The sequence below is a fragment of the Hylobates moloch genome, unplaced genomic scaffold (genome assembly GCF_009828535.3).
Source record: "Hylobates moloch isolate HMO894 unplaced genomic scaffold, HMol_V3 SCAFFOLD_15, whole genome shotgun sequence".
NCBI classification, from domain to species: domain Eukaryota; kingdom Metazoa; phylum Chordata; class Mammalia; order Primates; family Hylobatidae; genus Hylobates; species Hylobates moloch.
The window spans coordinates 9,118,961-9,131,539 of record NW_026652290.1 but is presented as its reverse complement, the minus strand read 5'-3'; the positions used below and the strand labels follow the sequence as shown (position 1 = coordinate 9,131,539).

The following is a 12,579-nucleotide window of genomic DNA, read 5'->3' as shown; positions in this document are numbered from 1 at the left end:
ATATTGGACTGTAGTACTTTCACGTTTAAGTTTTGGCTATTCAGAGCTCACCGTGTTTAATCTTCAGTTACCTGAATGGTGTTTACCTTCTGGTGTGGATCATCCCGGCTTGTGTTAGCTCTCTTTCTTTGGAAGAAGCCGGGAGTTAAGATCAAGTTAGCCTAGATGTGGCCCAGCAGGGTACAGAAGGGGAAAGGCTGCAGAAAACAGGCGTATTTTCGTACAAAGAGGTTTTTGCGCCATTTACTTATGGTTTTCACCGTCATATGAGAGGACTATTAATGATAGGTTGTATTTGCTGACCGCCTACTTTGGGTTCCCCCATGCGTTGTGCCGAAACCACCTCTTTCCTTCCTGCCTTCCTCCGCCTGGGCTGGGGAGCCAGGAGCTGCGGTTCACAGGCCTGCTAGGGAGCCTGCGGCCGTAAGTCTCTATTACGCAGAAGCGCAGCCGTTCACGGCTTGGCGCAATACGACACTTCCGCCTGCACGAGTTCTTCCGGGGTGGAGGTCAGCATGGCAGCTTCGTTGGCTCGGCTTGGTCTGCGGCCTGTCAAAGAGGTTCGGGTTCAATTCTGTCCCTTCGAGAAAAACGTGGAACCGACGAGGTACGAAGGGGAAGTGGGTAGAAGCGGGAAGTGGTGCGCCTTCCTTCAAACGGGGCTTTAAGCCCTCAGCCTGGCGCTCCTCTGTTTTTCCACCGTAGGACCTTCCTCCAGGCGGTGAGCAGTGAGAAGGTCCGCTCCACTAATCTCAACTGCTCAGTGATTGCGGACGTGAGGCATGACGGTTCCGAGCCCTGCGTGGACGTGCTGTTCGGTGGGCTTGGTGGAGAGACGGGCAGGAGGGGACAGCAAGCAGCCCGCGCACCCCTAAGCCCCAGCACTGCCGTCCCTCCCTGTCTCACTCGTTTGTTTCTTCCCCAGGAGACGGGCATCGCCTGATTATGCGCGGCGCTCATCTCACCGCTCTGGAAATGCTCACCGCCTTCGCCTCCCACATCCGAGCCAGGGACGCGGCGGGCAGCGGGGACAAGCCGGGCGCTGATACTGGTCGCTGACAGCGCCAAAGAGACCAACAAGACGATTTTAGCGTGGACTAGGACACTTAACCTAAGAAGAGTTTCACTTAATCATTCAACTCACCATCTGGAGGGCCAGGGAGCGCAAAATAAAGTTTAAAACCCTACTACCACAGTGTTTCTGGAACAAGACTAGATCAGAGAGGTGTCTGGATGACCTGAATTTATTTCACTTTCTTACTATCATTCACTGCTTAACCCTTTTTAATTTGGCTTCTGGCTTCTCCTACCACTCACTCACTCAAGGTACCTCTTTTTTTTTTTTTTTTTTTTTTTTTTTTTTTTTGAGACTGATCTGTTTGTCGCTCAGGCTGGAGTGCAGTGGCATGATCCTAGCTCACTATAACCTGGGCTTAGCCGATCCTCCCAAGTAGCAGGGAAGTTGGGACTACAGGCACGCGCCACGCGCCACGCGCCACCACTTTTAGTTAATTTTTAATTTTTTTGTAGAGAAGGGTTTTCACTATGTTTCCCACGCTGGTCTTGAAGTTCTGGGCTCAAGTGATCCTCCCACTTTGGCCTCCCAAAGTGTTGGGCGTAGGCTACTGTGCCCAGCCCTCTTACTTTTACCAAATCTTCTGTGAAAGAACACTGATAGGCTGAGCGCGGTGGCTCACATCTGTAATCGCAGCACTTTAGGAGGCCAAGGAGGGCAGATCACCTGCTTGCAGAAACCCCGCCTCTACTAGAAAATACAAAAAAATTAGCTGGGTGTGGTGGCAGAAGCATGTAATCCCAGCTACTCGGGAGGCCGAGTAAGGCAAGAGAATCACTCGAATCCAGGAGGTGGAGGTTGAAGTGGGCCGAGGTCACACCACTGCACTCCAGCCTGGGCAACAGAGTGAGACTCTGTCTCAAAAAAAAAAAAAAAAAAAAAAAACCACTAACAGAGTGCTTTTTTTTCAGCTCTCTTCGTTCTATCCCAGTTCCATCTGTCACTTTTTTTTTTTTTTTTTTCAATAGAGGTGGGGTTTTGTCCTGTTGCATGGGCTGGTCTCTAACTCTTGGACACAAGTGATCCTCCTGCCTCAGCCTCCCAAAGTGCTGGGTTCACAGGGGTGAGCCACCATTGCCTGGCCACATCTGCAACTCTTGTTTGTTTTTGAGACAGAGTCTCACTCTGTCACCCAGACTGGAGTGCAGTGGCGTGACCTTGGCTCACTGCAGCCTCCGCCTCCCGGGTTCCAGTGATTCTCCTGCTTCAGCCTCCTGGGTGGCTGGGATTACAGGCATGTGCCACCACGCCTGGCTGATTTTTGTATTTTCAGTAGAGATGGGGCTTTGCCATGTCAGCCAGGCTGGCCTCAAACTCCTGATCCGCCCCTCGGCTTCCCAAAGTGCTGGGATTACAGGTATGAGCCACTGCCCAGCCTGCAACTCTTAATTCACCCATTTGTGGAACTTCTCTCCCTCTTGGGTCCTTTTTCTTTTGAACCACACAGGTGTTCTACCTTCATTCTTCTCTTTTTTTCTGGGGCATCTCATCCTCTTTCACAACTTGAATTACACCTTCTGGGGTTAAACTATTTCTGTTTGGTTCTAATCCCAACTTCTATGCTATAGTCAGGTTACCTGCTACCAATTTCCTCCAAATCCCACCAACTCTCTTTGTCTAAAATAGAATTGATAATCTTACACATATACTTGCCTCTCTTCCCTGACTTACCCATTCCTTTTTAAAAGCAGGCACTTCATCTACTCAGCGGCCTGGGCTGGAAACCACAGTGTTCTCTAGTTCTGCTCCTTTCCATTCTCTGAATATCTGGTCAGTCAGTTCAGAATATTCTGTCTTTTTAAAAAGTGCCTGAAAGTTGGGCAAGGTGGCTCATACTTGTAGTCCCACCTACTCAGAAGGCTGAGACAGGAGGATCCTTTGAGCCCAAGAGTTCAAGGCTACAGTGAGCTGTGGTTGCACCACTGCACTCTAGCCTGGTGACAGAGCAAGACACTGTCTCCAAAACAAAACAAAAGAAACTTCTGAAGTGATCTCTCTATTCCCATTCACTCTATTCATCATTATTGCATTCTGCTACCCAGTCTATTTCCTAAATATTTTTGCTGCCACTTGATTTTATCCTTCCAAAACATTCGATGGGTTTTATCTCTCACTACTCCCTGTTTAAGAAAACAGTGCCGGCCGGGCACGGTGCCTCAGGCCTGTAATCCCAGCACTTTGGGAGGCCGAGGTGGGTGGATCATGAGGTCAGGAGTTTGAGACCAGCCCAACCAACGTGGTGAAACCTCGTCTCTATTAAAAATACAAAAATTAGGCCGGGTGCGGTGGCTCACGCTTGTAATACCAGCACTTTGGGAGGCCAAGGCGGGCGGATCACGAGGTCAGGAGATCGAGACCACGGTGAAACCCCGTCTCTACTAAAAACACAAAAAATTAGCTGGGCGTGGTGGCGGGTGCCTGTAGTCCCAGCTACTCAGGAGGCTGAGGCAGGAGAATGGCGTGAACCCAAGAGGTGGAGGTCACAGTGAGCCGATATTGCACCACTGCACTCCAGCCTGGGCGACAGAGCAAGACTCTGTCTCAAAAAAAAAAAAAAGAAAAAACAGTGCCTAAACTGTTTTTCATACTTCCTCAACACTCATTAGTGTGGACCATGCAATCAATTTAGAGAGTTAAACCATTCTTTTTTTTTCTTTTCTTTTTTAGTTAGGGTTTCGCTCTTGTTGCCCAGGCTGGAGTGCAATGGCACAATCTCGGCTCACTGCAACCTCTGCATCCCGGGTTCAAGCAATTCTCTTGCCTCAACCTCACAAGTAGCTGGGATAACAGGCATGCACCACCATGCCTAATTTTGTATTTTTAGTAGAGGGGGTTTCTCCATGTTGGTCAGGCTGGTCTCGAACTCCTGGCCTCAGGTGATCTGCCCACCTCGGCCTCCCAAAGTGCTGGTATTACAGGCATAAGCCACTGCACCCAGCCTAAACCATTCTTAAAATAATAATAATAAAAAGTAGGCCGGGTGGAGTGGCTCATGCCTATAATCCCAGCACTTTGGGAGGCTTTGGTGGGCAGATCACTGGAGGTCGGGCGTTAGAGACCAGCCTGGCCAATATGATGAAACCCTGTCTCTACTAAAAATACAAAAAAAAATAGCTGGGTGTGGTGGCAGGCACCTGTAATCCCAGCTACTCAGAAGGCTGAGACGGAAGAATCACTTGAACCCAGGAGGTGGAGGCTGCAGTGAGCGGAGATCATGCCACTGCACTCCAGCTCGGTTAATGGAGTAAGACTCTGTCTCAAAAAAAAAAAAAAAAAAATAGAATAGAATAAAAATTATCAGACTGAGGCTGAGTTCAGTGGCTCATGCCTGTAATCCCATCACTTTGAGAGGCCGACGTGGGTGGAATCACCTAAGGTCAGGAGTTCGAGACCAGCCTGACCAACATGGTGAAACACCATCTCTACTAAAAATACAAAAAATTAGCCGGGCGTGGTGGCAGGCACCTGTAATCCCAGCCACTTGGGAGGCTGAGGCAGGAGAATTGCTTGAACCCAGGAGGTGGAGGTTGCAGTGAGCCGATGGCACCATTGCACTCTAGCCTGGTTGACAAGAGCAAGGCTCTATCTCAAAAAAAAAAAAAAAAAAAAAATCAGACTGCATGGCACTTAGAATAGGAAGTTTAAAGAGATTAAGTCGTGCTTTGTCACCCAGGCTGGAGTGCGATGGCACAATTGTAGCTCACTGCACCCTCCATCTCCTGGGCTCAAGCAGTCCTCCCGCCTCAGCCTCCCAAGCAGCTGGAATTACAGGCATGAGCCACCATGCCTGGCCTAATTTTTTTTTTTTTTTTGAGATGGAGTCTTGCTCTGTTGCCCAGGCTGCAGTGCAGTGGAGCACCATCTTAGCTCACTGCAACCTCTGTCTCCTGGGTTCAAGCGATTTCCAGCTAATTTTTGTATTTTCAGTAGAGACAGAGTTTCACCATGTTGGCCAGGCTGGTCAGGAACTCCTGACCTCAAGTAATCCACCCGTCTTGGCCTCCCAAAGTGCTAGGATTACAAGAGTGAGCCACCGTGCCCAGCTCTAATTTTTTTTTTTTTTTTTTTTTGAGATGGAGTCTTGCTCTGTCGCCCAGGCTGGAGTGCGATGGTGCCATCTCAGCTCACTGCAACTCTGCCTCCCAGGTTCAAGTGATTATCCTGCCTCAGCCTCCCAAGTAGCTGGGATTACAGGCAAGGCGCGTGCCACCATGCCCAGCTAATTTTTGTGTTTTTAGTAGAGGCGGGGTTTCACCACGTTGGCCAGGCCGGTCTTGAACTCCTAAGCTCAGGTGATTCACCCGCCTCAGCCTTCCAAGGTGCTGGGATTACAGGCGTGAGCCACCACACCAGGCCAACCCTAATTTTTAAATTTTTTGTAGCTGGGGGGGTCTCCTCATCTTGTCCAGGCTGGTCTAGAACTCCTGAACTCAAGTGATTCTCCTGCCTTGGCCTCCTAAAGTGCTGTGATTACAGACGTGAGCCACCACACCCAGCTGAAAGTATTCTTTTAGGTAACTTGTTTTAAGTCTGAATCCTGTATGTAAGTTGTGTGTGTATGTGTATCTGCACATACTGGGTTGCACTATGGAATTATTTCTTATTGTGGGTTGTAGGAAAATGGTTGAAAGCCACTGCTTTAGACACCTTCACAATGCTCAGCTAGGTAATAAAAGATCTGTAGACAGTGGCCTGCTGTGTACTTTGCCAGATACATTTCCCACGACCCTCCTACAGCAGCGTTACTATACCTTTTCCCTGTCTAAAAGGGTGCTATCTTCAAAGGACTGTTTTTCCCCTCCCCCTTTAAAAAAGAAAGCTAGGAGGAGGCAGTATAGTGTTGTAACAAGCCCGACTGCTTGAGGTTAAGATCCTAGCTTTGTTCTAATGTAGCTGTACGACTTTAGACAAATTATTTAATGTATCAGTGCTTATTTCATTTGTAAAATGAAAATAATAGTACTTTCCTCATAGGACTGTTAAGGAGATTAAATGAATTAATATCTGTAAAGTGCCTAAAACATTGCTGGGAGTGTAGTAACTGCTGTTACCTAAGAGGCCTTATTTATTTTATTTTATTTTTTTGAGACAAGAGTTTCGCTCTTGTTGCCCAGCCCAGAGTGCAATGGCACAATCTCGGCTCACTGCAACCTCCGCCTCCCGGGTTCAAGTGATTCTCCTGCCTCAGTCTCATGAGTAGCTGGGATTACAGGCATGCACCACCACGCCCAGATAATTTTGTATTTTTTAGTAGAGAGAGGGTTTCTCCATGTTGGTCAGGCTGGTCTCGAACTCCCGACCTCAGGTGATCCGTCCGCCTTTGCCTCCCAAAGTGCTGGGACTACAGGCTTGAGCCACTGCACCAGCCCTAAGAGGCCTTATTCTAAAGTCAAAAGAACAACCTGGATTTGAGTTCCCCAGCTCCATAATTAACTGGCTGTTATTTTGGGTCAGTCTTAACTAACTCTCCTCATCTGTAAAAATGGGGGTGGTCTGGCCAGGCGCGGTGGCTCACGCCTGTAATCCCAGCACTTTGGGAGGCCAAGGTGGGTGGATCACCTGAGTGGAGTTTGAGACCAGCCTGGCAAACCTGGTGAAACTCCATCTCTACTAAAAATACAAAAATTAGCTGGGCGTGGTGGTGGGCACCTGTAATCCCAGCTACTCGTGAGGCTGAGGCAGGAGAATCACTTGAACCCTGGAGGCAGAGGTTGCAGTGAGCCGAGATCATGCCATTGCACTCCAGCCTGGTGACAGAGCAAGACTCCATCTCAAAAAAAAAAAAAAAAAAAAAATGGGGATGGTTCAACATGGATTGAGTGCTGGCATTGTGCTTCTAGACTGTGAACTTGAGGTTGGGGCCATTTTCTCTGAGTCCCCAGCACCTTGCATAATGCGATATAGGGTGTACAATAAACATTTGTTGAATTTATAAATATTTAGCATCTGCCTTATGCCTATAATTGATTAGTACTGTGATACAAAGATGAATAATGAAACAGGTATGTAATAAGTGCTACAATCAGGATGTCGACAAATGCAATGGTAGCAAGAAAGACAAAAACAGGACTGACCATTGGGTTTGGTCAGATGATTTAATAAGCAAAAAGTCTACCACCAGTGGGGAGTGGGGCCATAAGTCAGATTATAGTGAAATATAAGTGGTCGTGTTGCATAAAGCATCAGTCTTTCTTTCTTTCTTTTTTTGAAACTGAGTTTCACTCTTGTTGCCCAGGCTGGAGTGCAATGGCGCAGTCTCGGCTCACTGCAACATCCGCCTCCCGGGTTCAAGCAATTCTCTTGCCTCAGCCTCCCGAGTAGCTGGGATTACAGGCACCCACCACCACACCCGGCTAATTTTTGTATTTTTAGTAGAGATGGGGTTTCACCAAGTTGACCAGGCTGGTCTCCAACTCCTCATGTCTGGTGATCCACCTGCCTCGGCCTCCCAAAGTGCTGGGATTACAGATGTGTGCCTCCGTGCCTGGCCACATCAGTATTTTTTTTTTTTTTTTTTTTTTTTGAGACGAAGTCTCGCTCTGTAGCCCCGGCTGGAGTGCAGTGGCACAATCTCGGCTCACTGCAACCTCCGCCTCCCTGGTTCAAACGATTCTCATGCCTCAGCCCAACGCTAGATTGGTTTTTCTGAGACTATGAACTCCACGGGGTCGCCAGATAAGCGCAATCCCGGCGGACCAACACCCAGGACTGACGCTACGTACCAACCCTGTGCCAAGCCGCAGGCAGCGGTTCCGGACTCTGGGACTTAACCTAACGTGGCGGGGCGGGACTTCCGGCGGGAGGCGGACGCGGAGGCGGAGGCGGAGGCGCAGGCGCTGGCTGGCAGGTGTCGCTAACCGTACGGTGGTCGCCGGGGCGAGAGGGGGGAGCCGGAGAGGCGAGGCAGGACCCGGGCTCCACTGCCGCCTCTCCGAGCTCTCGTGACGCGGACCTCAGTGCCAGGATGGCTCGGGGCGAGCGGCGGCGCCGCGCAGTGCCGGCAGAGGGAGTGCGGTCAGCCGAGAGGGCGGCTCGGGGAGGCCCCGGGCGACGTGACGGCCGGGGCGGCGGGCCGCGTAGCACGGCTGGAGGAGTGGCTCTGGCCGTCGTGGTCCTGTCTTTGGCCCTGGGCATGTCGGGGCGCTGGGTGCTGGCGTGGCATCGTGCGCGGCGGGCGGTCACGCTGCACTCCGCTCCTCCTGTGTTGCCTGCCGACTCCTCCAGCCCCGCCGTGGCCCCGGACCTCTTCTGGGGAACCTACCGCCCTCACGTCTACTTCGGCATGAAGACTCGCAGCCCGAAGCCCCTCCTCACCGGTAACCGGGCCCCAGGGCGGGCAGGCAGGCGGACTTCTAATCTGGGCGCCCCAGCTTGAAGCCAGAGCAAGGGTGGGGAGGAATGGATCAGGAGAGTTATGAAGAGGGATGACCCGGAGACCCGGAGGGACAGGTCCCCCGCTCTTTGACTTACGTGGCCATTCTACCCCCAGGACTGATGTGGGCGCAGCAGGGCACCACCCCGGGGACTCCTAAGCTCAGGCACACGTGTGAGCACGGGGACGGTGTGGGTCCCTATGGCTGGGAGTTCCACGACGGCCTCTCCTTCGGGCGGCAACACATCCAGGATGGGGCCTTAAGGCTCACCACTGAGTTCGTCAAGAGGCCTGGGGGTCAGCACGGAGGGGACTGGAGCTGGAGAGTGACTGTAGAGCCTCAGGTCAGGGCCTCAGGACACCCTTTTCTCAGCCCAGACCCCCTCCATTCTTCCCTTGCTGCCAGCAAATGCAGCATGAAGTGGGCTCTGGCTGCCTGGCTTAAATCCTGCCTTAAACAACTCCCTGTATGACCATCTCTATTTACCATCTCTAAGCCTTGATTTCCTTGCTTGTAAAATGTACAATGTAGATGATAATAGCACCTAACTCACAGGACTGTAAGAATTAAATGAAAAAGAGGCTGGGCGCGGTGGCTCACGCCTGTCATCCCAGTACTTTGGGAGGCCGGGGCTGGCGGATCACCTGAGGTCGGGAGTTCCAGACCAGCCTGACCAACATGGAGAAACCCCGTCTCTACTGAAAATACAAAATTAGCCGGGCGTGGTGGCGCATGCCTGTAATCCAAGCTACTTGGGAGGCTGAGACAGGAGAATTGCTTGAATCAGGGAGGTGGAGGTTGTGTTGAGCAGGGATCGTGCCATTGCACTCCAGCCTGGGCAACAAGAGCAAAACTCCATCGCAAAAAAAAAAAAAAAAAGGGCCGGGCGCGGTGGCTCCCAGAACTTTGGGAGGCCGAGGCGGGCGGATCACAAGGTCAGGAGATCGAGACCATGGTGAAACCCCGTCTCTACTAAAAATACAAAAAATTAGCCAGGCGTGGTGGCCGGCGCCTGTAGTCCCAGCTACTCGGAGAGGCTGAGGCAGGAGAATGGCGTGAACCCGGGAGGCGGAGCTTGCAGTGAGCCCAGATCGCGCCACTGCACTCCAGCCTGGATGACAGAGCGAGACTCCGTCTAAAAAAAAAAAAAAAGGCCGGGCGCGGTGGCTCACGCCTGCAATCCCAGCACTTTGGGAGGCTGAGGCGAGCGGATCATGAAGTCAGGAGATCGAGACCATCCTGGCTAACACGGTGAAACTCCGTCTCTACTAAAAATACAAAAAATTAGCTGAGCGTGGTGGCGGGCGCCTGTAGTCCCAGCTACTCGGGAGGCTGAGGCAAGAGAATGGCGTGAACCCGGGAGGTGGAGCTTGCAGTGAGCCGAGATTGCGCCACTGCACTCCAGCCTGGGCCACAGAGCAAGACTCCGTCTCAAAAAAAAAAAAAAAAAAAAAAAGAATTAAATGAAATAAACTGTGTAGAGTTCTTAGTATAGGACATAGTACAGAAGTATACTGTTATCTCCCAGGGCACCCAGTGCAAGACTTTTTATCTCATCCCATTTGGGTGTACCTGGTTACCCTCAGTGACCCTCATTACTTCCAGTTGTATGTTGTTTACATTACCCCTGCCTACTGTTCCTTTCCCTAAGGCTGATTCTCAAGAGGGAATTCAAGAGAGAATGCCAGTCTAACACTGTTCTTTTCTGTCCTCCTTGGTCACTCAGGCCTCAGGTACTTCTGCCCTCCCTTTGGTCTCCCTGTTCTTCTATGTGGTGACAGATGGCAAGGAAGTCCTACTACCAGAGGTTGGGGCCAAGGGGCAGTTGAAGTTCATCAGTGGGCACACCAGTGAACTTGGTGACTTCCGCTTTACACTTCTGCCACCAACCAGTCCAGGGGATACAGTCCCCAAGTATGGCAGGTAATTGGGGGAAAAGAATGTTGGCGGATGGAAGGGGTGGTTATTCCCATTTTCACCAGTCTCCATGTCCCCTGCCTGAGACCTCCCAACCTGACTTCTGAACACTTTGTATTTCTCTTTATAATGCCCACTGCATTCTCTTGAATAATATTTCCTATTTATCTTCTCCCCTTCAAGCTACAATGTCTTCTGGACCTCTAACCCAGGACTGCCCCTGCTGACAGAGATGGTAAAGAGTCGCCTAAATAGCTGGTTTCAGCATCGGCCCCCAGGGGCCTCCCCTGAACGCTACCTCGGCTTGCCAGGATCTCTGAAGTGGGAGGACAGAGGTCCAAGTGGGCAAGGGCAGGGGCAGTTCTTGATACAGCAGGTGACCCTGAAAATTCCCATTTCCATAGAGTTTGTGTTTGAATCAGGCAGTGCCCAGGCAGGAGGAAATCAAGCCCTGCCAAGACTGGCAGGCAGTCTACTGACCCAGTCCCTGGAGAGACATGCTGAAACCTTTAGAGAGCGCTTTGAGAAGACCTTCCAGCTGAAGGAGAAGGGCCTGAGCTCTGGCGAGCAGGTTTTGGGTCAGGCTGCCCTCAGCGGCCTCCTTGGTGGAATTGGCTACTTCTACGGACAAGGGCTGGTATTGCCAGACATGGGGGTGGAAGGGTCTGAGCAGAAGGTGGACCCAGCCCTCTTTCCACCCGTACCTCTTTTTACAGCGGTGCCCTCCCGGTCATTCTTTCCACGAGGCTTCCTTTGGGATGAGGGCTTTCACCAGCTGGTGGTTCAGCGGTGGGATCCCTCCCTCACCCGGGAAGCCCTTGGCCACTGGCTGGGGCTGCTAAATGCTGATGGCTGGATTGGGAGGGAGCAAATACTGGGGGATGAGGCCCGAGCTCGGGTGCCTCCAGAATTCCTAGTACAACGAGCAGTCCACGCCAACCCCCCAACCCTACTTTTGCCTGTAGCCCATATGCTAGAGGTTGGTGACCCTGACGACTTGGCCTTCCTCCGAAAGGCCTTCCCCCGCCTGCATGCCTGGTTTTCCTGGCTCCATCAGAGCCAGACAGGCCCATTGCCACTATCTTACCGCTGGAGGGGACGGGACCCTGCCTTACCAACCTTACTGAACCCCAAGACCCTACCCTCTGGGCTGGATGACTACCCCCGGGCTTCACACCCTTCAGTCACCGAGCGGCACCTGGACCTGCGATGTTGGGTGGCACTGGGTGCCCGTGTGCTGACGCGGCTGGCAGAGCATCTGGGTGAGGCTGAGGTAGCCGCTGAGCTGGGCCCACTGGCTGCCTCACTGGAGGCAGCAGAGAGCCTGGATGAGCTGCACTGGGCCCCAGAGCTAGGAGTCTTTGCAGACTTTGGGAACCACACAAAAGCAGTACAGCTGAAGCCCAGGCCCCCTCAGGGGCTGGTTCGGGTGGTGGGTCGGCCCCAACCTCAACTGCAGTATGTAGATGCCCTTGGCTATGTCAGTCTTTTTCCCTTGCTGCTGCGACTGCTGGACCCCAACTCATCCCGCCTTGGGCCCCTGCTGGACATTCTAGCTGACAGCCGCCATCTCTGGAGCCCCTTTGGTTTACGCTCCCTTGCAGCCTCCAGCTCCTTTTATGGCCAGCGCAATTCAGAGCATGATCCCCCCTACTGGCGGGGTGCTGTGTGGCTCAATGTCAACTACCTGGCTTTGGGAGCACTCCACCACTATGGGCATCTGGAGGGTCCTCACCAGGCTCGGGCTGCCAGACTTCACAGTGAGCTCCGTGCCAATGTGGTAGGCAATGTATGGCGCCAGTACCAGGCTACAGGCTTTCTTTGGGAGCAGTACAGTGACCGCGATGGGCGAGGCATGGGCTGCCGCCCTTTCCACGGCTGGACCAGCCTTGTCTTACTGGCCATGGCTGAAGACTACTGAAGGGAGGGAGAGGAGGGGAGCCAGGCCACTCATGCCACTCTGGCTGTGGAGGGACAAAGGCTTCTGGCTTCTGCCCCCAGCCCCTCGGATACCAGTAATTCAAACTTTCCTCATTTCATCTCAGGTGTCTCCTTACTGTCATCCCACATAGCCCTGGGGTGAATGTGAATCCAGAGTCTATTTTTCTAAATAAATTGGAAAAAACATTTTGAACTCTATTGTTTTTGCCAGATTTGCATCACCAAGAGGGCTTAGGTCAATCCAGGCCTCAGGACTGTCTGCTGTCCTCAGGG

The 12,579-nt window shown here is 52.0% G+C and overlaps 2 protein-coding genes across 2 annotated transcripts; both read left to right on the top strand.

Annotated features, from left to right (window-relative positions):
• The first annotated feature begins 378 nt into the window (after positions 1-378).
• On the top strand, positions 379-1,306 carry MRPL53 (mitochondrial ribosomal protein L53). Its single transcript, XM_032178347.2, has 3 exons — positions 379-607; positions 706-818; positions 926-1,306. Exons 1-3 carry the CDS (start codon positions 516-518, stop codon positions 1,057-1,059), a joined length of 339 nt encoding a protein of 112 aa, XP_032034238.1. The 5' UTR covers positions 379-515; the 3' UTR covers positions 1,060-1,306.
• A 6,585-nt stretch (positions 1,307-7,891) lies between these two features.
• Positions 7,892-12,492, top strand: MOGS (mannosyl-oligosaccharide glucosidase). The gene is made up of 4 exons (XM_032178317.2): positions 7,892-8,391; positions 8,565-8,791; positions 10,175-10,371; positions 10,549-12,492. Exons 1-4 carry the CDS (start codon positions 8,040-8,042, stop codon positions 12,284-12,286), a joined length of 2,514 nt encoding a protein of 837 aa, XP_032034208.1. The 5' UTR covers positions 7,892-8,039; the 3' UTR covers positions 12,287-12,492.
• Positions 12,493-12,579: the final 87 nt, after the last annotated feature.

Excerpts from the sequence above, each read along its gene's own strand:
- MRPL53 (XM_032178347.2), top strand. The coding sequence starts at position 516 with ATGGCAGCTTCGTTGGCTCGGCTTGGTCTGCGGCCTGTCAAAGAGGTT. Across the intron at positions 608-705 it reads AAAAACGTGGAACCGACGAG|GACCTTCCTCCAGGCGGTGA; the intron begins GTACGAAGGGGA and ends TTTCCACCGTAG. Across the intron at positions 819-925 it reads CTGCGTGGACGTGCTGTTCG|GAGACGGGCATCGCCTGATT; the intron begins GTGGGCTTGGTG and ends TTTCTTCCCCAG.
- MOGS (XM_032178317.2), top strand. The coding sequence starts at position 8,040 with ATGGCTCGGGGCGAGCGGCGGCGCCGCGCAGTGCCGGCAGAGGGAGTG. Across the intron at positions 8,392-8,564 it reads CCCGAAGCCCCTCCTCACCG|GACTGATGTGGGCGCAGCAG; the intron begins GTAACCGGGCCC and ends TTCTACCCCCAG. Across the intron at positions 10,372-10,548 it reads ACAGTCCCCAAGTATGGCAG|CTACAATGTCTTCTGGACCT; the intron begins GTAATTGGGGGA and ends CTCCCCTTCAAG.